The sequence below is a fragment of the Solenopsis invicta genome, chromosome 5, assembly GCF_016802725.1.
Source record: "Solenopsis invicta isolate M01_SB chromosome 5, UNIL_Sinv_3.0, whole genome shotgun sequence".
NCBI lineage: Eukaryota > Metazoa > Arthropoda > Insecta > Hymenoptera > Formicidae > Solenopsis > Solenopsis invicta.
In genome coordinates, this window is record NC_052668.1 from 11,456,516 (window position 1) to 11,483,577 (window position 27,062).

The following is a 27,062-nucleotide window of genomic DNA, read 5'->3' on the forward strand; positions in this document are numbered from 1 at the left end:
AAAGTTAAATCGACGTCTTATATATCGACTCGACTTAAATAAGATATTTATTAGAAATCCACCAATCACCAATAATTGTATATTATTGTATACAAATAATACTTATACGATGATATCTTCTATATAGCAAATCGATATGTATAAATTTATAGATGTCAGCATTGATGCTACGACAAAAATGTTGATCTTCTTTCAAAGACGAATAAAGAATCTAGTCGTTATCAAATTAAACGGTCCGAAAAAGTCATCAACTTATGAATTAACTCAAGGTGATGACATGGAGTGATGGGGGCGCGACATAGAAATCTAGTTGAAAGTTACAGATCAAATCGATGTGAACGCTTCCGATGCAAATTCGTTCGAATTTACCTGAGAAAGCTGTAAATCGTGCCTATCACTATTATATTTTAAGGTATCATCTGCGTAAACATTTGATAAAGCTTAATACTTTTGACGATTTTTTTCCCGGTGGCCGTTACTCAAGAAATTCATAGATCGTTCCCCGTGATCGAACTCGGTTTTCGCAGAAGCGTTGCATCATCATTGCGCCGCACGAAAGTCTGCATACCAGATGCATCGCGCCGAGTCATCTGCGATTTACAGCGATAACTTTTGCAGCCGGACAATTTGTACTTGTTGCGCCATCATGGCGGCGGTGGCGGCGGCGACCACTTGAGACGTTGGTGACTGCAGGCGACCGGTACCGTGTCGCTGACGCGCATTGGTCCGGACGATCGGATGAGATACTGGAAGTGATGGTGATGCGAGTAACGGCGCCATGTCGAAGATGAAAACGATTAAATGAAGCGTACGTAAAATACAACGCGAAGTGTCTGATTTCCGAAGCGAAACTTGAACGGGAAAATAAAACTATCGTAGAAAAGGTGTGATTTCTGACACGTTCTAAGAAGAGAATTATCCTCTGAAGTCGAGATTTATCGTTCGAATCCGTTATAGCGTAATGTATACTTCGACGGATAAAAATTGAGACGAAGTACCGGCTTGATTACGATCATCGGTATGCTCCTGAGAGCCAATGCCGACACCTGCTACTACGCTGTAACAATTAAGTAAATAAATTCGCTACTTTGATCTGGACGCGGCTTAAGAAGCCGTTGGGCTGAGGGGAAGGTGAAAGAGCGAAGAATCGTAAGGAGGGGTACCACAGGGGGAAGGTTCGCGCGCCATCCTTAAAGGCAGAGGTGCGAGCATGCTGAGAGCCTTCCGAGGCACCGTATTTTATAACCGATGTAGACAGCCACCGCTCGTATATGCAAGCGATGCTTCCTCGGTCTTCTCTCTCTCTCTCTCTCTCTCTCTCTCTCTCTCTCACACACACACACACACACACACACACACACACACACACACACACACACACACACACACTCTCTCTCTCTCTCTCTCTCTCTCTCTCTCTCTCTACACACACACACACACACACACACACACACACACACACACACACTCTCTCTCTCTCTCTCTCTCTCTCTCTATCTATAGTAGTGCGTAGAGAGAATGAGACCTGTGTCTGTTTCTGCTTGCGATTCTCTGGCGAACGTACGCGGGACCTCACTGGCAACAAGCGCGATATCTCCGACCACCACGGGGATGATTTCCGATGGTCTCTTACCTCCTTTCCCTCTCTCTTTTTCTGTTTCTTCGGAGACGTCGGCATGGCGAAGGGGAAGAAGCGCAGAGAGAGAGAGAGAGAGAGAGGGTTTTGACGGGTAAGACACGCGGGGTGGAGGACGATGGGCCTACCACTGTTGCGTTGTATGCGCACTTTAATACGATTATCTGATCGCGGACGGACATTCAGATTATTTATATTACACGCTTGTACTTGCGGCCGCCGGAAGATTTAAAGCCACTTTAAGCGATTGTAAAATGCACTACACACAGCGTACGGAAGGGATTCCCCTTAGCTTTGTTGAATATTGGAAGCGATGTTGCGTATTGTAAGTGATACGATACGTAGTGAGTTAAATCTTGATTTATAACTGGTTTTGCTGACACCGACTATCTTTAACCACCGCGTAACTTTGTCCGTTTGATCCTTTAATAGACGTCGCGAAATTGAAAGATGAAGGAATCAATTAAATTTTTGAGCATAAGGAAAGAATTTGTTATTCGATCGTAACGTCTGTTATGTAACGCATCCGAGCGTGACGCGCGAAAGCATTATTTCGATCACCTGCTCTTGGGAACCTAGGAGGGTTACCTCTCGAAGCGAACAAAGCGTTTATACGATCTCGCGTGGCTTCGATGCCGGTCTGTCTTATCAAGGGAAATCCACATCGGATTGTACCATCTCGCATATATACCGGGGATCGAAATTGATATTCTCCGCAAGGTCGAGTCGCAACGAAACACGCGGAACAATGTATCACGCGACATACTCTCGTCGAGCATCGGAACAGCAGGTCGCGAAAACTGCTCGCGATTTAATGCACTCCGCGATTCTGTGTACTGTACGTACATTGTTGCTCCTTGCTGAGTTCTTTTCCTCCGAATAAAGACTATAGATCCAAAAAACACTAAGATCCTTTTCAAAATACATTCGCGTAATATGAAAAATAACATTACTTCACAATTAAGAAAGACCGGATTCATTAGGTTTCTCAAATAAAATTCAAGACAGAAGGTGACGATAGGACGAAAGAGAAGATTACAATGTTACAATAAAATAACGCTAAAGAGAGATGAGATTGTAGCGAGAGGTGTTCGACGTCAAAAATTGCACACACTGAGAGAAACATTTGGTGTGATAGACCAAACGTTTAGTTAAATAGTGATACAATCAATTTTATAGTTATAAGTACTAAATATGTAGTTGCTTTGATCAAGCAATCTGTAGCCTTAATTAAACAATTGTTTTTGCATTAACTTACTTTTATTAACTTATAATCAAATGGTTCGTTAAATGTAACTAATCTTTTGGTATCAGTAACTATAAAATTCATTTAATCAGTTTATTTAATTAAACGTTTAGTCTATCTCATCAAATGTTTCTCTTATTGTCAGTGTAACGATAGTGTAACGATAGAGTGTATCGAAATCGTTATACTGTCGTTGCGCATATATTGTGTGTGGTAAAAAAGCTGCTCAACGATACTGAAATTATTATTAATAGTTGTAAAATCCTGATACAAAAGTGCGAATGGATCTTCCTATTCCTGCTATAGATTCTCTCCTTTTTCTCTCCCTGGAAAAGGAATGTAGGGAGGTTCTATAGTTGCTCCCTGCTCCTTGAAAGGTCTCACATATGATCCAACAAATTTCCCTCCTTTCGAGCACCAGCTCCATCCTTTTGTCTTCGCCTCGTTTCTTTCCCTCCTGAGAAACGGCGACGCTCTCTCAGCACGCTGCTGCACGAGCCACGAAGAGCTCATCGCCGCTTCGAGGTGGCAACAGTGTTGGCGGGAAAGTTATTCGACTGCTTGCCACTAAATCATTCCCCGTGGACTCCTGCTTTATTATCTTCCGTCCTGCCTCCACCTATACCAGGCCCTATAGCGCTCTGGTTCTTTGTCTCTTCCCATCTCTCTCTCCCTCCCTCTTTTCTTCCTTCTCGCTTTCCGCACCTCCTCTGGTCCCTTCCTTTCATAGCCCTTCCGTTAGTACGTCGGATAGATGCGTTACTCATCCTGGAAAAATCGCGATAGACGCGCGCGCTCGCGCCGGCCACGCAGGGGATGTTGTTGCAAATTAGGGTTCTATTATGGTAATTCTCACACGCGCATTCTCGGGACAGCGGGTTTAAATCGACTGCGAGGCGCTTTGAGGATATTAATAACGCCAGTTTATTAACGCGCGGCGCGTATTATGGGACGAGTCGTAATATTTTATAGTACTCGCATGTGTTCCCTATCGCCCATACTTCCCCCACGCTATCGACTATAAATACCGATAAAATGCACGTGTTATACACTGACTAATATAACGCACGACGCGTACACTTTAATATAACATAATGCGTTCGCGCTATAATTTTGTTGCTACTCATTATACCCGTTCGTTTATGGCGCTTATCAGATCGGCCGGAGTAATGACAAATGCCGACGAATATGCGCGCGCCGATATATCGGCTTTCAGAAGCCTTACTCTAGTCCGCCTATGCGATCCGTTGGCGATCCGCCTACGTAGAAAGGAATATTTTCTCCGCGCGAACCGCCCCGACCTCCTTAATTGTAGCTCAAGATTGCAATCTTGCGCTCTTTCGACGCGCCCTCCCTACGATTCTCACGATTCTCGTACATTGTTTCCGAGTGGAATATTATTGTGCCTGGCAGATAGCAAATTTAATTTCTTCCCGCGCGTTCTTCTTACCTCCATTTACCGAACCGTCATCAGACTTGCAATTAATTTAAAAAAAAGAACAGAGAGAGAGAGAGAGAGAGAGAGAGAGAAACGTTGAGGGGAGAAAAACGTTGCAACTTTGTAAGGAAAGGACGCGTCGACCGACGCGCGGTTCTGACTATATTATTAATAGCGTATGATTAGAGAGATTTCATTTTGCTTTCAACAATGTGCCAACGCGAATAATCGCTTAATTTACTACGAAGTAGTACGGAACGTTTCTCTACGATCGCGAGAGATAAACGCGGGCAGGTGAGTCACGTTAATCATCGTCCTCGTTATGCTTTCGCGAATGATCCGGCCACCTTTATCGGCGACAAATCGACTGTGCGCGTCGCAGCGAAGTGATCGATCATCGGCTCGCGATCACGATCGCGATTCTCGCAATTCCGTGTTCCCTTTCATGGGCGGAACGGTTCCCTCCCGAGTACTCGGACCGCGAGTCTAGATGGACGGCGTGATACCTCGAACGCGAGAAGAAACTTTAAACTGTCATTAAGGCAACTCTGCCCTGGGTTAAGGGGTTCATTACCGGTCTCGGGATTCGCGTCTCAGTTTCTTCTACGTCGAGTTCCCGACGACTGGTCTCCGCGAGACGACTACCACTATGCTCCACAAATTGCGTCTCATGGTATAAATTTGCGAGAGTACCTTTACTCTTTCTCCGTCTTGTTTCCCTCCCCGTCGACTTAATCCGCGTTCGACCGATTGCCGCGGCGGCAATTACCCAATCAGCCCGACCGATCGTAATCTGCCGATCGGGCGGTATTATCGGTACTTGCTGCGCGGAAAAAAAATGGGAAAATCGCTCGCCTCGTGTCTCGGGCGACTTACAGTTGCGTTACGCGCCCCCGTACTCGAGACGCGTGATAAATCATCGAGCGATACCTATATCGCGTCGCCCGAAGGAAAGTGCTATTTAAGCTGCAATTCATGTGTGAAGTCTTATTGTTCGAGTATCCACGTGAGGCGAGAACCTATTCATCAATGCGAACGTTTCTATCACAATTCAAACGCCCGGCGTAGAATGTAACGCTCGATATGTATGCATAAAAAAGAAAGGAGAGATAAAGAATCGTATAAAAAAAGTCAAATATGTCTGAATGCATTATTCAAGCTTTATCGGATTATTTCTCTGACGTAAACCAAGCGTGAGGGGGGAGGGAAGGAGGGGGTGGGAGTAAAGGTTCTTGAAATAAAGGACACTCCGACTGAAGCGTATTCTCTCGAGAAAACAATCTGCCAACGATGCGTTCGCGAGGGAAAAAATGGGGAAGCATTTTCGTTAACGACCGTACGGGAATCTCGTAACTTGTATTACATCGTGGGGTGGGGTAGGTAGCGATGAATCGTCGCATAAATCACACACGCTGGAAGCACAGAGGCGTCCATCACCGCCCCCACGTCCGTTCGTTCGTTCGTTCGTTCGTTCGTTCGTTCGTTCGTTCGTTCGCCCATCCGTCCGTCCGTCCGTCCGTCCGTCCGTCCGTCCATTCCGTCCGTTCGTCGCGGTAACGTCTTCGGGTCCTCCTCCGGGAGGGCAGGGAAAGGAAGGCTCGCTCGCAAATTAGTCACTGGGGCCCAGATTACGAATGGACCACCTCCCCGGCGATTCGCGAGTATCCCGTTTCAGGAACGCCGGACGAAATTAAACAAAGTGCTTCGCCCGAAAGATTCCGCCTTCGGGGAGGCGCGACGACGTCGCGCCCTTCGTCATCCGCGTGTCGTTTTGTTGCCGTGAAAAAAAAGATTTGCGGAACGAACAAATGGGATGAATAAATTTCAACGCGGAGCCATTCGCTGCGGAAACGATCTTTACGAGAGACTATACGAAACGAGCTTGACGATTCGTCGTCACATATTCAGCTCTAAATTGTTTTGATTTTTTTTTTTTTTTTTTGAAGTTATTTATTAACATTAACATAAAATTTATTGTTTCTGAAAACTCTAATCTCCTTCTTGTTATTTATCCTTTTGGCGTTTTAATAGCACTTCTTGTGATCGTAATTGTGAAACAATGTATCTGTAACTTTATACCGAATGAATCTTTATTTCTGTTATCCTTCTATAAAACCGAGTTGTACAATGAATTGCAAATACACTGGTATGGTACAATTGCAGAGATTCGCACGAAACCGTACATGCGTGTCTCGATTCGCCATACGTCGGAATCTCTGTTTTATCGCGGTGTTAACCTTGATTTATCTTTGTTGCAGGTGCAAGCCACCGATCCCGATTGCGGCGTAAACGCGATGGTCAATTATACTTTGGCCGGCGGTCGGCTGGAGAACGAACAGCTCACAGTACACAGTGATACGGGAGAAATTTGCATCCGGTCGCCGCTGGACAGAGAAACACTGCCTTATCTGGAACTACCTGTCATTGCCACCGATAGAGGTTTGTGTCAATGTTCTTTCTATTTGTCCTTTCTATTAAATCACTGTTTTAAAAAACATTATGATATCTACACTGTAAAAAAAATTCAGTAAGTTTACATGTAATAGATGTAAAAATTACACGATTAGTCCCGTAAATATTAAAATAAAAAAAAGTCATGTAATTTTATATAAATTATGCAGTTCCACAAAAATATGTATATTTGCTTTTATGGAGTAAATATTTCTTATTATATATACAGAAAAATTATGTACATGATAGAATATTTTTAATATTATATATAATTATCAAAAATTCTGTAACATAACGCAATGCAACAATATCCCATATATCGCTATAAAATACGATTGATCAGCATGCGTGAAAATTCTGCCCCGCCTATAATCGTCACTGTGGGCACAGTAGTCATTCTATTGTTTACAACATGTATATAGAGAGACAATTATTTGAATACAATTGCAAGACGTATTGTTGCATTATCATTTCTACAATTTTCCATACATGTTGTAATTTTACTTTTGCAATCTGTTTAATTACAAATGACAAAATTAATTGTATATTGCAAATTTACGCGTGAAAATTTACAAATTTATTTAGTAAATTTACACCTATGGCAGTTCGCAATTCTGAGAAAAATTTTTTACAGCTTTAGTGAAATTACGACTTTATGACTATTACTAATCATTACTCAGTTTTTTTTTTATTTTATTTATCATTGTAATTTTTTATTCCTTACTTGTCTCTCGCGTTTTCGCTTCTATTAAGATGCACCGTAATGAGAAGATTTTCAACCAACTGTAATTTTTTACTTAAGTTTCAACCTTCTAGTACACGATTAAGAAGTAAAATGGCAATAACAATTAATGAAACTATGTAATTTTGGCACGTACTCTACCAGTGTACGTATGTGACGCGGGAAATTTCTACTCGGACGTAAGTGACCCCACGATGGCGAGTAAGGGTTAAACACATTGCTTATAATTTATTAAATTTATACATCGATAACATTATACCTATAATATCACATAAAATACTTATGATACCATCTTAGAGTCAGGAGATCGAAACACATTTTCCTTAAAAGAATGAAATATCCCCGATCTCTGCGTTTGACATTAAGTATCGCGGTCGTGAATTTTTTCGCCTTCGGTGCTCGTATCTAAACGCTTAACAACCACAGCCATTGTAATTCGAGGCGGTCGCAAGCGTTGCGTTGATTCGACTCGATCGCGAGATCTCTCACGCCATCGCGAGATCTCTCGTTCTGACGACGTAGGAACAATGCCCGGCTCCGCTATTCGCGTGCGAGCCCCGTGTACGCGCACGGTCGTCGATAAAGGGGTGGCGAGAGACAAGCAGAAACAAGTGGAAGCGGCAACGCGCGCGGAGACACGCGCGCAGAAACTCGCGGCTCAGAAAACGGGAAGAGGAACAAAGCGACGCGGCGGCGGCGGCGCGGAGAGGAGGAGACCCGGGCCGGCTATCGGCCCGACGAGATCTAGTAGCTCTGTAATAGGGTATATGATTTATGTCGACGGTAGACACCGCAGCCATTTTCAACGCAGCGGCTCGCGGTCGCCTTATGGGAAAGGACAACGGACTGAAGGTCCATTGATCCATCGCGGGGCTACCGTGCGACCAACGGCCATTGCGCGTCTACCGCTTCGGGAAAGAGGGCGAGAGGGCGGCGGAATAGCCTGCCTCCGAGAAGGAAAATGTTAACCGGTGGTGAAGAAATGAACAGGAGAGAGAGAGAGAGAGAGAGAGAGAGAGAGCATTGCTATTGTCGGCGTTATGCTGTTTTGCAAACAGGAATGAATGCTTCCTCGCGTAATTGTCGCTCGTTATCGATACGATTGTTCGCAACGGCGGCGCTGTCCGACGGACAATAGAATCGGCTGGATATGACGGGCGTACAGGAGCGACCGGCACGAGCACCGGAGCGTCGCGGTATCAATGAGCATCTGATAGCGGCAGCGCGATGTGATTTATATCACCTGCAGATTTGACGAATGCGACGCGTTGGTGAAAGAAATTGAAAATCAAATGGAAATATATATTTTTCGACGGGCCGTTCCGGCGTTGCGGAACGGAAGTGGCACGCGGCTCGTGATAATAAATAAATCTCATCTCCCCACGAGGTATATACATAATGTATGTATAATCATGGGCGCTTGGGTGTATTATATCTCAGCCAAAGACTCTCGCTAGACGCGCGGAAATGATTACAAATATCTTCCGGCGATTCGCACGTCCTCGCGCGTCTAGCGCTTCCTCATGGCGCCGCGCGCCGCGCCGCGAGACTCATTAATCCTCCTCCTCTTCCTCCTCCAAGCCTCTTATTTTTACACCGGCGATTAATTCTTCTTATTGCCCGCCAGTAATTCGCGCGGAGAAAATCATTTTGGCGCAACGCGGCAGTAAAGCGAATCGCGAGCCACCGTGGTGAACCACGCGGGCCAGATGCGCATGATTTATACCACCTGTTGACGACCGCACCGCGAACGACTACGACGACGACAACGACGACGACGGCAACAAGGAGTCGCCTCGCCGTTCCCTGAGTCGCGGTAGTTTCGCCGCTGTCAGGAGGTGCAAAGAGGCGCCGTATATCGTCGTCGATGTTTATCGGCGAGAAACGCGGACGATAGTCCAAACCACCGCGGGTTTTATCGCGCTAATAGCGGTGGATAACGCCGCGCGCGTTTGCGGCGATAATTATTACCTGCGCACTCGGGATCGAGGCGCGGAGATCTGTTAAAGGTATCCGCGTGTGTATACGGATTTTCTCGTGCGAGTTATTTTGTCCGACCGCGCGCGAAGGCGAGCGGACGCGGAATCGGTGCTAGACGCGAGACGCCGCGCGCCACTCCGGCCCCTCGAGGGTTGCCGGATAATCACTTGGCTCGCTTGATGGATAATAAATTCAGAGCATACATTCTGTTAATTGCTGTTGCCAGATGGATTAAAAAATTAACGGATTAAAATTTTCCGCTCGCTCGCTATCGCTTTCTTGTTTTCCGTTCTGAGAGTGCGCGTCTACCGGTCGACTTCGGTCGACTTAATCTTGTTGCCATAAATTATAGAGGAAATAGATAGCATTGTAAACTCATGATGTGTAATCAAATCCTGTTGAAAAACGTCCTCTCAACGCATTTGCTATGCGATGTGATTACCGATATCATCCGACACGTACATCCGAACTGGATTCTCTACGCCAGGCTGCGAGCGCGGCCTCTGGAGCGCGGCGGAATCTCCGCCCGGCATCGATTACATGCAAGCACGATATCTTAATGTAATTTCCACGTTAATCCGCCAGTCTTCCGTATAGTTTCTGTCGTGTCGGAATATTCCTTCAACCAGTCAGATGTTATCGCTCGTCCGCGATTTGTTATCGTATCTACCAGATGCAAAAATATCGAAGAGGCTGTGCCTCCTTCCTTTTCTTCGAGTCTCGATATCGTGTTTTCACCTCGCTATTCTACATGTTGGTACAAACATGTTATAAAGGAAGGCACGTTTCGAGGGATGCGCGTACATACGCTCCGGAGCTACGCCGAGAGGTGACTTTATTGGCACCGATGTCATAAATCTCTGAAGGGTTTAACTCCCACCGACTGTCCTTGTCCGTTGCCGTTTTCGCAGCTTATTTATTTCACCCTCTCGACTCCCGCCGCGTTACTGCACATAATCTCGGATATGTCACTGACGCGAGCTTTCAGATCGCACTTTGTAGCGTATCCCAGAATTATCGTGCGCGCGTTTGCGCACGTTTGTATATTAATGGGACGTCTCGTTTCGCCCGCAAGAAAAAAAAAGGAAAAAAAAATAACGATTTTATGCGAAGGCGTAGGTACCTACCACGCTTCACTCGACGTATGCGATTTAAGGAAAAATCAATTTCTCGACTTTGGACTATATGTAAAAAGAGAGAAATCGGAGATATTTAAAAAAATGATTCTAATTAAGTCCGCGGGATGCCGATATTTACGGTTGCATTTCCGTGACGCGCGTCGTGAACCTCACTCCTCGGGCGGCGTAATTTCGTTGTGTAAGGTTGAGCACCGCCGCACCTACCCGGCCGCATAAATCTCTCGGAGGCCCCTCGTATCCCCCGCCGCACGAATCCCGAAAAGAACTCATCCCGGCGATCGACCGCGTGAAATTAAAAGGGCCGGACTGCAGCGGGCACGAAAATATCATGCAACGTGCATTAAAATGCCGTTGAACTATCCCCAGGAAGTCGGTATCCGTTCGTACCTGGATGTGCGTTCCACGTCTTCCGTATCGAACGCGAGAAGGCGTAATCAAAATTTTTTTTGCCTCTTCAAGAGATAGAGGAAGAGAAGAAAGAAAGAAAGAAAGAGTGCCACGAAATGTTACGAGTATAAAGTTATTTGATCTGTGGAAAGTGTCTGTGTCCAACTGTTAAGGTGCACGCTTTCGATTCCTCGTGAATGGATTGTGTCCGCGATCCGAAGATCGATGCTTTCCGATGCCTCGATGTTCCACGGGCTATCGGGGACTTCATTCTTCCACGTACCACGCAGGAGGGACCGTGGCACCACCACGGACCGGGGATCGGGGGACCGACTCTTGACGCATGACTCCAATGACACTCGCACCTATAAATCTCCTCGCGCTCGGAGAGAGCTCCGCGCGGTCGAGTCCATACATTACTGTGAGTTACGGTTGTAAACCGTTTAAACATCGGATTACCCGTTTTACATACTGTCTTTGATATTAACACTTGCGTCGCATATCGCCTAAATCCGAGGCGGCGCGGCGACCAGGAGCTCGCGGCATCCCTTGATTTCACATTGCTCATTTTCCAGCGTTGCACTATCGGTGAAAACGCGTATATAGAGAGAAAAAATTTGCAGATAATCTCCGATTATAATTTCAAATGGGAAGTATGGTTTAGCGATGTAATTGCAGCGGAGTCGCTGACAAAGTGAACTCTCGCTTAATGCCTAATGCTTGCTCTGCTTCATGGGATTACTAGACTTGCGATATTGAACGATCACGTTTATCACCGCCTGGAATACTATGCGGAATGTGCCAAGATGTATGTACATTGAAGAAAAGAGTTTGGTAATAGCTACCAAATGTAGAATGTTTGATTAATATAACCGAAAATAATTTTACTAAATATTTTTCTAAATATTTTGCAAATATTAAATTTGACAATATTTGTTAAATATTAGAAAAAGTAAAATTATTTTTTTTGTTATGCTAATCAAATATTTAATTGCCGTTATTTCACTCAACATTTGGTAGATGTAATTATCAAACTCTTTTGTTTGCAGTGTAAACTGAGAGAAATATCAACCAAACATTTAGTTAAATACTGATCAAATGAATTTTGTAATTACTGGTATCAAAAACTCAATTACATTTAACGAATCATTTGGTCATAGTTGTGTATAAAAACAATTGTTTGATTAAGACTACAAATTGTTTGCTCAACAATTACATATTTACTATTTAACTAACCGTTTGATCTATCTCACCAAATATTTCTGTCATTGTACTGTAGAAGTACGGGAATAGTGCAATAGCTTCTCCTGCGATGCAATAGTCATTATCGCGCGTAGCTCACGGGTCAATCGATGTATCAGCGGAACAATTACCCCACGGTGGCCCACGATGCTTTAAAAGAGCGCGGTCATTTTGGGGGGCGAGGGGAAGGGGGACCATAAGCTTCTCACGTCTGAAATATTACCACGAGAGGCGCATTACCCCGCGCGCGGGGGTTAAAAGGAGCTCACGTCGACGCACACGTGCTCTCGCGTGTGTTCGAATAAAGCGAAGGGCAGAGGGACGGGGTACTGACCGAGAGAGAGAGAAAGAGAGAGGATACTGAAGGAAGAACGGAAAGAGAGCGAGATGAAACGAGAGAAAACCCGATGAACTGAGAGAGCAAGAGAGAGAGAGAGAGAGAGAGAGAGAGAGAGCTCTCCGGCGGCTGATTGGGTCCGAGAAAAGGCCGCGGGAACGGGACGCTCGTGATTTATGTCGACCGGCTTCGGGCGCGTCCCCGTAGATTCGTTCTCTACGCCGGCTAATACCCCGACATTATTTGGCTCGATAAGAGGATTTCGGCCGGGAATGAAATAAACATAATGCGCTCTCGACCTCGCGTACCTCTCGCCTTCTCGCGTGCATCCCGTGGACCACTTGCAGTCTCTCTAGCGAGTACCCAAATTCAGCTCCGCTCCACCGCTTGACTCTGATAATTAATTGCAGACTATAAATCAAATTCGCGCTATAAAATTGCCGAGAGGTGACACGTTGGATATTTAACGTTGCACCACTTTTACGAGATGTCGAATAACTTTCTCGCTACGCTCGACATCTCTCATCCTTCCCATATAATCATTAATCCCATGTAATTATATCCGTAACGCATGTACCTAATGATACGTTGGATTCTGTTTGCAGGGGGATTAAGTACAATAGCGATCGTGCGCGTCGAGGTGACGGACGTGAACGACAACCGGCCGATTTTCAACCCGCGGCAGTACAACGTGACCCTGCGCAGCGACGGCGTAATGCACGATCCGATCTTGAAACTGGTGGCGACCGATCTCGATGACGGCCCGATTGCCTATCGCATCACCAGCGGCAACGAGGCCGGGGTCTTTCATATCGATCGCAATACCGGCGAGTTGCACGTGGTGAGGTCGAACCTGCTCCTGCGCTCGCCGTTGCATCAAATCAACGTGACGGCGACAGATTCAGCCGGCCAGAAGAGCATCGTCGACGCCGAGGTCAAGGTCACCGTTTCCTCGCCCAGTCACAAAATCGCCACTTGCGAGAAACCGCGCTACGTCGTCACGCTCAAGGAGAGTATCCAGCAGAACACCATCGTCGGCGGCATGAAGTACGCCGCGTTAGCGTTACCATCCCCAACGGGTGAGTAGATTCGTCTTTTATGCCAAGTCTCTTTTCACTGGCCGCGGCCCTTGCGCCTTTTGCAACGCGCCATTACTCGTGTAATATCACGTCGAACACGTGCCGCGAACACTGTGACTGACGGCGATCGATGAAGGCTCTCCGCCGCGCAAATTTTATATTAAATTTGTATTAAATTGTCGAGCGATTTATACGCGACTTATATGCGCTTACTTTTTTCATCATTTTTCGCTAATTTAATATTATTAGGATAACGCATTTTCTTTATCTTCCACTCGCGTTGCTGGCGCTGGGAGAAGACTTGCGAGTTATTTTCGTGCAGTGTCACGATACCGACAGCATGGAGTCATTTGCAATGCTTGCGTAAGGGCACTTGCATGCCGGAGTTAATCTGGCGGGTCTTCTAGAACGAAGGTACGATCCTCGACCAGCGAATGCCTCGGAAACGTATTCCACGCGCGACGTTACCGCGTTAGCATAGTCGCGTCACGAGTAAAACGCCGAGGACTCCGCAAACGCCTACGTGTGCATACGTGCACGTGGACGTACTACGTACGCTCAGGCACGATGCGCGGCTCTAAAAGCCGAAGCGCATCACGAATGAAGATACCCACTTCGCCTTCCCTTCTCTTTATACGAGATCAAGCGAGGCGGTAGCGAATGCCGCGATGTATACTTTCGCACGCTATTTAGCGATATTCGTGCCTTACGCAACGAGAATACGACGGCAATGTAGGTTGAAAAGAGAATTTTGTAAGATAAGATCTAATGAATTAGATGAGGCTAGATCAGCGCGCGGGGGAAGAGGTCGTCTCGAGTTCGAGCGAACAGGTGGCCGTCGAAAGAGGGAGAGAAATGGGATTCGCGTAGCGGGAGGAGGCTGAGAGATCGTGGACGACGATGAGATAGAGGAGGAGGTGGTGGAGGAAGAGGAGGCGAAGAAGGATTGAGCAGCGGTAAGGTCGCGGACGGGTGGGTGGATTGCTCCGTGCCGATACACCGAGACACGGAGGGTTGGGTGGAGAGAAGGGCGGCCGATCGAAGGAGGACGGAGAGAGAGAGAAAGAGAGGAGAAGTACGTATCCGTGTTTCCACACTGGTGGTACATCCGATGCAAGATACGGCGCGTCACGACCCGCGCTCGCCGCGCCGTATACGCCGATGCGCCGTGTAAACTGTCCTGCGCGGTATCGAGCGGCATGGCTCGGTGTATGTTATACGCTCGGGAACGCCGAATAGTTTACACGGTGGTGCCTTACCGGTGGTCGTATTGTTCGCCCCGCCGCGCCGCCGTGACCCGTATATGCAGCCTGTTGTATATCAATGCGCGAGTCTGTACCTCCTCCCTCGCCGAGCGACGACGTGGATCTCTCGCCCTCTTCTTTTTTCCCCTCTCCCTCCCTTTTTCTTTCATCCTCCATTCCTCTTCGTCATTTCTTTCTCTTCGCAGATTCTCGCTTTCTTCCGTCGTGTTCGGTTACGAATTGAAACGAGAGAAAGAGAGGGTCTGCGACGCGCGCGTGGTAGATTTCCCATCGTCTTGGTACCTCCGTCTTTGTAGAAATGTTTAATCGCGATCGGGAAACACACTTCTCGGACTTCTGATGCAACTTTTTGCAACAACGATACGCGCAGGTAAATTGTAATTGACAAATGAGGCTTTTTTTTAGCTAAACTGACTGCACTAGTTTATTTAGTTTATTTTTTTGCCTTCACACTGGAACAAGAAAAATAAAATTTGAACTAGCGCAGCCAGCCATGGGTGCTGCGATGAACGAGTTCCAAATCGTACGGGATTGAATTTTAACGCCTTCTTTAATTTAAGCTTCTTCCATTTTCATTTTCGTAATCTTAAATTTCAGAAGTTAAATGTAGCCTGTGCTGTCGGCAAGACACGTATTTCCGTTTCGCGCATTGAAAATTTTGTACTCTTTAAGGCTCAAGTATAAAATGTAAAACATACAATGAAACGCACGCATGTGAGACACCTCATACATGACACGAAACAACGAGCACCGTCTCAGACACCGCGCATTCAAAGTTGTTCTTCCGACATCGGCGCGATCGGTCGGTCGGTCGGTCGGTCGGTCGGTTGGTCGGCTTCAGAACCCGACTTCCAATCGGCCACGCGTCCGGCCGCCGTAGAACCAGTTCGCGCAGAAGAACGCAGCCTGACACTCAGGCCCGCAATATTTGACACACGGCAGCCAATCAGATTATCAGATTAAAGTTGAACGGGCCGGCGATCGTCGGCACAGGTGCGGTTCGTTTCGGCTGTACCGGAGAGAGAGAGAGAGAGAGAGAGAGAAAGAGGAATCTCGCGAGCGCGCATTGACGTGCACCGGTGATCCGCGCTACCATTTTGCGACACCTGTTTCACTAAGCCGGACCCGGGTCCAGACGAAGCACGATGAAATGTCAAACTCGTGACTATGGCTTAGATTTCGATTAGATAAACTCTGTTGACCGTCTTCGACTTCTTAACGATAGCAAAGCAAAGATGAAATTTTTGTATTAGAAGACATGTTTAATATCGTTTTTGTGCTGATATGTAAATCATACTCGAGCTGTTTATTGCCTAGTAAGTCATAGACCTCAATAGTCTATAGCTCGCTCTTTCGATCCATAGTTGCATATCGTTTATATGTGTATAATTAGGTATTCTCGTTTCTTTGTCAAAGGTTAAAAAAATTTTTGTTAAACGTAACGATAAGCTAATGAGATTGCGGTTCTAGTTCAATTTTTAAAGAATCTTGTAGCTTTTGGACCAAAAGTAAATGGAATATATTTAAATAATGAGAGCTGTACCAGTCGAAAACAAAGTGCTCGATAATATTTTTCTAAGTGAATTTACAAACGAATTCCCAAAACTACGTGCTGCATACTTAAAATACTTTTAAGAAATGTAATATCACGAAATTAAATTGCTAATCTATAAAAAATATTATCTTAGCCAGATTCAAAATCTCCCTACATTCCGTGCTAGTATTTTAGTTAGTTCGACCATTGAGGCACTTGGCAATATTTATCGTAACAATCAATGATTTTGATCAATATAGCCATTCTCATTATTCTAATGTGTTGATACATTTCGGTCATATTAGGATACACTGAAAAAATCTATAATAATTATTAATATATCATAAATTTAAACTCGTTTTTTTGTATAAACGTTAATATAAATTTTTGATATTTAATAGTAATAAACACGATTGTACAGTAAAAATTCTTATAATAATACTCTTATATTAAAGTTAATAAATTCTTATGTTAAAGTTAATTTCTTCATACTAAATAAATTTTCATTATTTATTAATATGATTATATTTATAAATTTAAATAAATCACTTGGCCGTAAACGATATAATGTTATATTATATAATTTATTTATGACAAAGAAAATTAATATTATTATTAATTCTCACATCAAATTGTTTATAAACAGACGTGGAATTGAATGGAAACTTTCAGTTATTATGTATAAGAAAACTACAATTTCCTATAAATGCAACATTATTTAAGATTAATACGCATCTGAAGTGCCCATAAAGATAGATATATTAATAGTTAATATACCGTTCGTTGGTGGTGGCTCCCCGATCATGGCCGCATAGTCCGAGTAAGGAAACTTTAAGATTAATAGGTACTCATGATTATGAGTAATTTACGTGCTTTTGTAATAAACCCGCATTGCGATGATACATAGTAATTATTTTCATGCCTACAAACTTAATAACATTTGGTGGTTTCCAATATATCATGTATTAATTGTAAAGAAACATTTATTAGGATTGGATATAAAAAATTCTTACATTTACAGTAAAGCAGGTCTCTATATTAATACAGATTTTTTTTTAGTACTGTTTATATTAAACGGAATATATAGTAATTATAAAAAAAGAAGTCATCCTTAGTAGTAACAGTCATACATTGTTTTTAGGCCAGTGTAATTAAAAAATTAAAGAAAGAGAAATTTGTTCTTTAAGTAATACATTCTGATGGTTTATCAATTCAAGATTTTCATAATTGTTACACCATTCTGCGAGGGTGACACATGTAATACCAACGTTTAATTAGTTTGAATAAACTTTCATCCGCAAGAATTTTAATTTAATTAAATTAATTAATCAGAGCTAAATTTCTCTTTTTAATTTTTTGGAGGAAAATACGCTAAAAAGAATTTATCATCCGGTTAAATTTTTACTAAGAAATTTGCGCGTATCTTCAATCCTTCTGTTCGTGGATAAGCGAATTAACTTTCGAGTGAACAGCTTGTTTTATTTGAAACGATGCGACACTTGTCGCGAGGTATCCAATCAGATTAACAGCTCGAGTTCAATGTTGACGTGAAGCGAGTATTCAAAGACAGAGAGCAGCTACCACTTTACGATCACCTGTTCCAGTAAAACAGTATTCGCGCAAACGTTCCTAGCGTATAGTAAACAAAAAAAAAAAATGTAAAAAGGGTAATGGCCAGCAAAAGTGCGATCGTTTCGTCGATGCTACGAAACTGTTAAAACCGACGTAGACGAACTCCTTATTGGGAAACAGTCGTTCGTTTCGCGGACGGCCGGCTGTCCCGATCCTTCCATAAAACCTGGCGACAAAGTGAGGAACGCGCTTCATTTTACGGTCGAGTTTATGGCATATGGGGGACGAAGGGGAGAATCAACGCGCCGTGATCGCGTCGACTAGACCGGTCTTATCTTATCCGCGGAACGGAACGAGCGGCCGCTCCCAGCCTTGTGCTGAGACTGATCCTCTGTTAAGGGAAGAGGAGAGCGTCTAAAAATCCCGATGACGCGGATTCGGAAATTGCAAAGTTGGTAAGACTATAATTCGAGACACGAAACTGGCGGCGGTCGAACGAGATTATCGATTTCTGGAAAAATGCAATCGCTTGATTTTGATTCGCCAAGGAATCTTGCGGTACATACACACGGGAAGCGCGACGCGAGAACGCGAAAGGTGATTGACACGTAGGTCGTCGGTGAAAGAAAGTACGGGACCAGCGACATTGAGACGGGTCACGTTGAGAGATCGACACGCGACGAGCCAGGCAATCGGTAGGTACACCTTGTTTGCTCTCTCTCTCTCTCTCGTTTCGCTTCCCGCAAAAGCTCGTCGCGAATAACACGAAACAAGACGGCCGTTGTTGAACACCAGTTTTGCAACACGCGGAAGAGGCGATAACGACGGTAACAAGCGTCTTCGTTAGAAGGCCAAGGCGCAATCGGCAACAGCTCATCAGAAAGTCGCGCCGTTTCTCCATCTCTCTTTCTCTCTCGCGAATTTCCTTGCCACACGCTCGACGGTGAGCCGCGAAAAAAGTCTCGGCGGCTAGCGTCAAGCGCGTCATGTGCGCGTAGTTAAATTTGCATAATAGTGTTAGTGTTTTAGTTAGCGCCAGTGTAACGAGATAATAATATCCTTTACCAGTCGAATATTTATTTGACGCTATTAGTTATCGCTACTCAAGTTGCTAGTCTTCTATTCTCGAGACGTCTACACATCTTAATTCAGAGCGTTGCTAATTAGAATGAGTAGCGCGTGGGGGTGAATTTCGAGATAATCTCACCTCGACACTCTTGAATCGAGTACTTTTCGGGACCTGGCATTCTCGTCGAAAGAATGCGCGCTTCTCGAGTGCCGGCCGGGAAGACGCGGGCCGAACGAAGAGATCGCAACGAGCAGAGCGAGAGAAAAGGATGTGAACGCGAAAGGAGGAAGAGATGAAGGAGCAGGAGAAAGAGGGTGAGGAGGTGGAGGAGGAGGTGGACCGTCGTCGCCGAGGTCGCATAAATCGTCGTGAGTCGGATTCCGGGCAGCCGAACGCAAGCCGCCATTGTCCGAGACTTTTTGCCCCTCTTTTCCTACCAAGAGGGGGGCTGCCGCTACGGAGCTGCACTCTTTGCATATGCTTTAAATATCGCCGCTCCGCGCGCTCGCTTTGAGGGCTCCCAAGCCACCACCTCCTCTCCTCTTCTCTCCTCTCCTTTCCCCTCTTGTGTACGCGAAGAAAAGACAGCGTGCGCGGTCCGAGGGGCGCGGGAGGGTGAGAGTAGGAGGAATGAAAGATGAGGAACGTCGAGAGAGGAACCCAAAGTTCGCTTGACTCTCGACTCCTCTTGCCGCAATTGGAGGATTGCATTAGATGCATCGCGGCATCTGCGATTTGTATCCCACGCTGCTTCGTAAGCGTCGTCAGCGCGATCTCGGTATCGAGGGGACATAAAATAAGTAGTTTCTCGAATTTACGACGGGATGTTACTGGAGCCGCTCCTATCAGTCCTTATAGCGTCGTCCGCAAATTCAACTGTCCAAATTTCCTTTAAATAATGATGCAAGAAGAGGAGAATGAAAAAAATGTTGTGATGAGGTAGACGGAGAGATTTTGGGAACTACCTCGAGCTGGAACAAACCCTAATCTTATCCGCGCGACACACATCGTCTGTCTTTAACGAATTTAACGATGACACCGTAAAGATCAACGCCGCGCTGGCAAGTCGTTTGAGACTGGTCATAAAGATACATCCGGATATAACGCGCGAAACGATCTGGCTGTAATGTTCCGGAATAGGGTATAATCCGCCACGTTCTCGTCGATGATCAAATCGTAAGAAATGCTCATCCTAGTTAATGACACGATACTTCGCTATCCCACTCGTCTTTACTGTTAATTATGTATCGTCTGTATATCGTGATATCATTCTTTAATGCGGCTAAGTCCCCGTGTAAATATGACACTCAGCTTTTTGCTGAATATTTCAGCGAACGCACGAATTCATCAGCTCGAAGCTGTACATACATTCCTCTTTACGTTCCAAGCGTGACGTACGTCGCCCCCTTTTCCTCACCCCCTGAATCGCGCCGTTGCGTTTCTCTCCTTTTCGTCCTCGTCTCGATCTCCAGCGGATCTCTTCCCTTCTCTCTTCCTCTTCTTCTCTCTCCCTCTCTTCATTCTTCGGCTGCTCTTTCGTGCACGTCGTGCTTTCGCTGGACTTGCAAATTTCGCGATCGCCTCCTCGGAATCCGCGGCGACCCGCGGTAGAAAAGAGGGAGTACCGGAGACCTAAGCCAGCGCCGGGGAAGATTCGCGGATCGAGATAACGCGCGGCCGCTGCCACGCCACGAAACGACGAATGCTCGCGGTCTGATTTGCGTAACGTTCCCGGAATTTCATTCGCGACGCCGTATATCCCGCCAGCTGATCCCTTCCCCCCGACTACGCTCTTCGACTTCGAGCGTACTCTCCTCTCCCGGTCCCCCTCCGATTCCCCGCGAATCGTTCTTCCTGTACTTCGTACTTCGCAGACACGCGCGGTCGTTGATCGCCGCCGCCGCGCCGCTGCTGCTGCTGCCGGGGTCCGATTGTTATTTAAAATTATGCGCGCCATTAATTCAGCACTCCACCGCCCTTTGTCCCCGAGGTTTTAATTAGTTTCTTTCGCGCACGTCCGAGCGCGGAGTTGGGGAGTTACAAAGTTACGCGCAGTGTACGCGTAATTAATTCGCCCTGTCGCCGGCTATATCCGATGTTTTCATTATATACTTCCCTCCTGAGTGCGGTTGTCATGAGAAATAAATTTTTTGGCCAATGGCTCGCAATTATCACCTCGCATTATCTGCAATTGTATTCATGATATTTATCTGAGTGTTGCCAACGAAGTTATTGGGGTTTTTTTTTTCTTTTTATCTTAATTCTCGCGAGAGTTTGTCTGCCGTACGCTAATTTATAATCATTTTTTATAGCAGCTGTACATTGCCGGTCGCAAATCATTGGAACGAATTGTGTGTATCAACGGCGGCAATCCGTTTATCAACGGTTAAATGTTATAAGCAATTTTCTGCAAACTCCATAGCGAAGATTTTTTGCCTATCTCGGATCTTAAATCGAATACCATCGGAATCCACATGATATCCCGAATACCATTTGTATCCCGTCGGAACGTTCTTTTCGAGCGTGCGTGTCTTTTATTTCTTCCTTCTTTAAATTTATTTTATCATTGTTCGCCACATTGTTGCTACTTCTGGGAACGTTAGTCCGCAAGATTGTTGCAGCGGCTATTGTTACTCGGGCAAGCGCGATTCCTTGCTACGCCGTCGAGCGAGGGAATCTCGGAAAAGTCGTCTTTGAACGTATTCCACCGCGGAGGTCGTTCGCAGATCGGTGGAATTCGCAGATGCTCGCGAGATACACCGTGCTGCGCAGGTAGACCTTGCTATCTCGGACGTAGAAGCATTTGCGCGCGTGCACACGAACACACACACGCACAAACGTACACGCACGCACACGCACACGCACGCACACGCACGCACATACACACGCGCGCGCACGCACACGATGACGCACGCCGTGTACATACACAGACGCTTATACATCGTCACCTCACCGCAATCGTTTTCAATTCCGCGCTGCTGTAAGGCGCACCAGGGTAAAAAGGAGCAGCGAGGAGCATCGCAGAAATCTCGACCGTGCTGCAACCGACATTATAGCTTTCCGAGCCAGCAATCGCGTGGTTCTTGTCCTTTCCGGTATTCGTGCGCCGCGCCGCGATCAATTTAAACGCTGCAGCGTGTGTGCGTGGTAACGCGGCTAATCGGTTTGCAGATGCGGATAAGGGAATCGAGTCCCATTTTAAATTTCTGTTCCGTATTCTAATCTCACGCATACCCCTCGCCAATGTACCGTTTGCATCGAGATCTCTTCGAGAGCCGCGAGGATAATAGAGTAGAATTTTCCAATACTTCTACGAGCTACCTGTTCGCCGCGCCGCGCCGTCCACCACATCCACTCGCTTCATCGGCGAGCATAGACCGGCAAGATCGCCACGAGGAACCGCCTGCGTGATTCCTCTCCGGCGATATTCCCTCCAGGCTCGTCGAAAAGCTGCACATCGATTATCAAGATTGTTCGTGCTGCATACGTTAAAACTCGAAATCACTCTCGCAACTCGAATCCTTCGAATAGTCTTTCCCTCGTATTCGCTTTGCCGCCATATCGTTGGAATTCACAGATGTTTCATGGATGCATCGCGCGATGAGTCTTTGCGGTGGAGCCTTCAACAATGATTCTCGCCCGCAGGGACCACGGTAAACCCTTTTCCGATTTCGCACGACAATTACGACGGAAAGTTATCACGTCGTGACGTAAAAATCGCTTATTTCTGTAACGTTTCAACGTGGGAAATTGAACATTGTAATTTTACTTTATTTCTTTCGTAAGAATCAGTTTGGTTTGCGTTTAATACTTGAAATGCAATTAGGACAATCGCCTTCTTCCTCATTTGTTCCGTAGTGATTGAGAGGTACTGGTTGTGGGACACCCTGTAGATACGCTGATAACAACGTACACTGGTACAAGGGGGCGAGGGGGTGAAGAGGAGATACGGAGCGGGATTCTCGGCTCCGTATTCCCCGTATTTCTCCGCGTCTTCTATGATGCGCCTCCACGACTCTTATCTCGCGCCTCGTTATCGCCGTTTACCATCGCACGGAGCGGCGCGGCGTGTGCAGTCTCTTTTGCGCGTGTGTATGCGCGGCCGTTGCATATATATATATATATATATATCTTTTTCCCGCTCTTCCTACGAAACCTTCGACGATCCGATCCCTCGAGCGGCTCCGCTACGCTTGGAATTTCGTCGGGCCGACTGCGGGAGAATTACCGCAGTGTAATCCTAGATGAGATTGTCCCGACAGAAAAGAAACGAAAGGGGTGCCGAAGGATTGTGCGCGATAGGAGCGCGTGTCGAGCTCCGCGAGCGTCGCTCCGGTCTTTTAGCCGGCAACGTACTCTGGGCAATCCAGCGTTATTACGAATCGCTAGACCGTGTGCCACTTTCAGTTTACCTCATGCTGACACTCGAATCGCCTGAGCGCTTTGATAGTATACTCTGTAGAGATGTACGAATCAAGGTTTTTTTATACCGAATCGAATTGAATTGAATTGAATTGAATTTCTTTGTTCGAATTTAAATCGAATCGAATCGAATCGACAATAGTTTATCCGATTCGAATTGAATCGTTGATACATCATTTTTAGTCAACAACATAATAATTATTAGGTTGGATATTAATTAGATAGTAACAAAGATTTCTATGTTATAGAAATATATTGGAGAAGGGGGTAATATGGCACTCATTTGCATTTTATTAAATAACTTTGTTAATAACTAATATTTTATATTGAAACTTGAAAGATTATATTCATCAAGTGTTTAACAGATTTTAGAGTCAAAATAATTTTACTTAAGACATGATTTATAAAAATGTGACGCACTGCTTAATCGGTGGAAGAGGAAAAGTGGTGGTAATTATAACTAGCTCAAAAACAAAATTTAAATTGGTTTAATTTAAAAGACACACAGTATTCTGTTACAAAATTATATATTTTTAATTTTTTATCATTTAAAATTGTCCTGATTTAGAATTTTTCTCAAGTTTTTAAACGCAACCCTTCAGAATGATAACCGATTTATCGAAGAATTATTTCCATATAAAAATTTTGCTTAAACAGTTACATTAACAAAATCCTATATTTAACTTTGCATAACTCGAAATATGTACCACCGAATAAAAAGTTAAGTAACAAAAGAAACACTCGAGTATACGTACATTTGTGTGATGCTACGCTTAGGTTTAAAAACAATGAGGAAGTGTAAGTAACTAAGTGCTAAAATGTACCTTGAAAAAGTTCTAAAGTGCTCAAAAATAAAAATGCCTTATAACAATTGTCAGCTATTGGCATATTAGCACCATTGAAAAACGACGGGATACTAAATGAATAATTCCGTAAGCAATTGTTGGAATTTGTCACCTAATAACGAAGATAATGGAGGTAGCCGTAATGTATGCGGTACTATATGCACATTTAAACCTCTTACAATTAGATTCAAAATTTTGAAATTTATATCATAGAAATTTAAATCAGGTACCTAAGATTCGATTTATTGTAATTTGATTCATATTTGCGTGAATATTTCGCACATCTCTAATACTCTGACTCTTCGATATCTCTCCGTAAAACAGATTTTATTTTTACGTGTAGACAACGTTGGCCCCCCAACGCGATTTATCTTTTCGCTTTCTGAAAACATATTTGGTGATGACCTTATTCATGCCTTTTTTTGATTGCAAAGACGAATCCTCACGATTCCCCTTTCACCGAATGGAGCAACGTCATTATTTAGTCTAGTCAACGTCGATGAAACTGATTTTAATTTATTTTCGCGTCGCTGGAAGTTGGGTGGCATTATATTGTCACCGTCCATTGTCTTGTCCGTCTCGGTTACCGTACGTTTCTGGACTCGGCCTACTCGTATCTCTCCGCTTCTTCGTCCGGTTGGTTGCCCGGCGTATCCTCCGACCGTTTAGCCGCGTCTTCATTCTGGGATATCCAACGCATGTACAAAGCTCTATTCGTTTGTTCATACGCACGCGTCTCTTGCTCTATTGTGCGGCGCATGCACTCACGCACATCGTGGCCAATTATTTGCCCTGGCACAACACATTCCCCATTGATTATGCGCGATTTTCTTTACCGCCGCGAGCGCTTTAGTCGTTCACGTCTAAACCTCTCCGTTGGCGCCGCGGCAGTTCGCGCCAAATTATTGTTACAGAACAGGTTGCAGAAACATTTGCATACGTTGGATTATAGGTATCTTTATTTGCGCAACGCACTAGACATGATATCGTAATGCCCGAGGGGAAAAGGAGGGAAGAGAGGGGAGTGCGAATACAGTGCCGCAAGTGGATAAATGTGCTTCGCCGCGGGAGACAGATCTCGACGATATGCCAAACAGATGGACAGACGTGTCCGTAAGACGGATATATGATCGGTCAGGCGATGGATAGATCAAAGTGCCAATAGACACGTACATCGTATATATCCCTCGATCGGTCGGTTCAAATGCGTTTCTACCTTTCTGCAAGGGACCGTACGAGAGAGAGAAAGAGAGAGAGAGAGATGACGTACGAGTTGAAAGTAAGAGAGCCGGCCCGGTTCACGTGTCGTAGATTGAGCGTTTTAAGTTTCTTGCCAGTTTTCAATTACACGCGCGCCGTATAAGAAACGGCCCCCGTCCTCCCATTAACTAATATCATTCCGGGCGAGAGGATCGCCGCGCGACCTCGATGTTCAACGTCTCGCGGGCACCGCGCGCGCTACGGGACGCCGATATAGCCGTAAACGGGCGCACCGACATTCGAAACAACGCGAGAGCGGGGCAGAGCCGCCGTGCAGCGGGTCGAAGGAGAGACGGTCTGAGGTTCGTGGTGGAGGCTCGTGGTAAGAAGCGAGCGAGCGCGAGCGCGGAGGAAAGAAGGACGACGAGCCGGGACCCCCGTCAACGACAGCATACCACCGCCACGGTATCGCTTCTTCATCGCATTCGTCGCGTCGCTCGATGCTACCACGACCCGCGGCTAATCATCATTATTTAAGTATGAGATCGTTTTTTCGCGACGGCGGTCGCGGCGGCGGCGGCGGCGGCGGCGGCGGCGGCGGCGACGGTGGCTGCGTCGAGTGTCGTGACGAGCTCGCGGAGGCACGTACATCGCTCGTCGACGCGGTGTCCTCCTCGGCGCCTCATCCGCGGCACGATCGCATCGAAATTTCGGAGCTTTTCTTCACCAGACGCGCCGTATTCGAATTCTTTCTTCAATCTGCACCTCTCGACGTTTCGTCCTTTTGTCATCGTTGGAGAGCTCGGACGCGTTCTCTTCTACTACAGCTATATGTTCGATTACTGTCCGTCCGCGGTGTTTCTCTGTTTCTGTCCGCACGTGTGCAGCTTCGTCGAGAATTCGTGTGAGTCTTCCGTAGATTCCGAGTTTTATACCGCCGTGCAACTGTTCCGCAGCACCGTTACGACCGCGATAGCAGAAGATGCATCCAGATCGCAGGCCGCCAAGCGATAATTATACTCGCGGCGAACGACTTCGATGGCCGTTCGGCGCTGCCCGCAACCCGGCATTTCTAAACGTATTTCCGAAATTTGATTACGCGCCGTTCCCTAATTAACGAGATACTCAATTCGCCGTTCGAGCCCCCGGGACTCGACGGATCGTTTTCGCGCGATCGCGCTATCTCGATCGTCGGCCATAAGCGGACCCAGCCGGTCCAATTAAAAGTCCACGGATTTATGCAAACGGTCGGCCTTTCGTTCGAAGGTCCGAAGGCTCGACACCGCGCGCGAACATTCCACGGTCTCCGCGGGGATAATCGATTGCGCCTGAGGCCGATCGCGCGAAAAGCTGCGACAAAATCGATGCATCCCGTTACATGCGTAATAAATCGCGATTACTCTCGCCTCTTTTTGTCACTCCGTCGTTACCGCGCGGGCGTAGCGAAAGATCCAGCGGCACGATTTGTTGACGTAACG

General features: G+C 45.8%; 1 protein-coding gene across 1 annotated transcript in view; it reads left to right on the forward strand.

The window, feature by feature from the left end:
• Positions 1-27,062, forward strand: part of LOC105207553 (protein dachsous) — a 350,965-nt gene that overhangs the window by 278,181 nt on the left and 45,722 nt on the right. The window contains exons 2-3 of the mRNA XM_026136311.2: positions 6,579-6,759; positions 13,204-13,677. Of these exons, the coding sequence (XP_025992096.2) occupies positions 6,579-6,759; positions 13,204-13,677 (655 nt within the window). The remainder of the gene's footprint in view (positions 1-6,578; positions 6,760-13,203; positions 13,678-27,062) is intronic.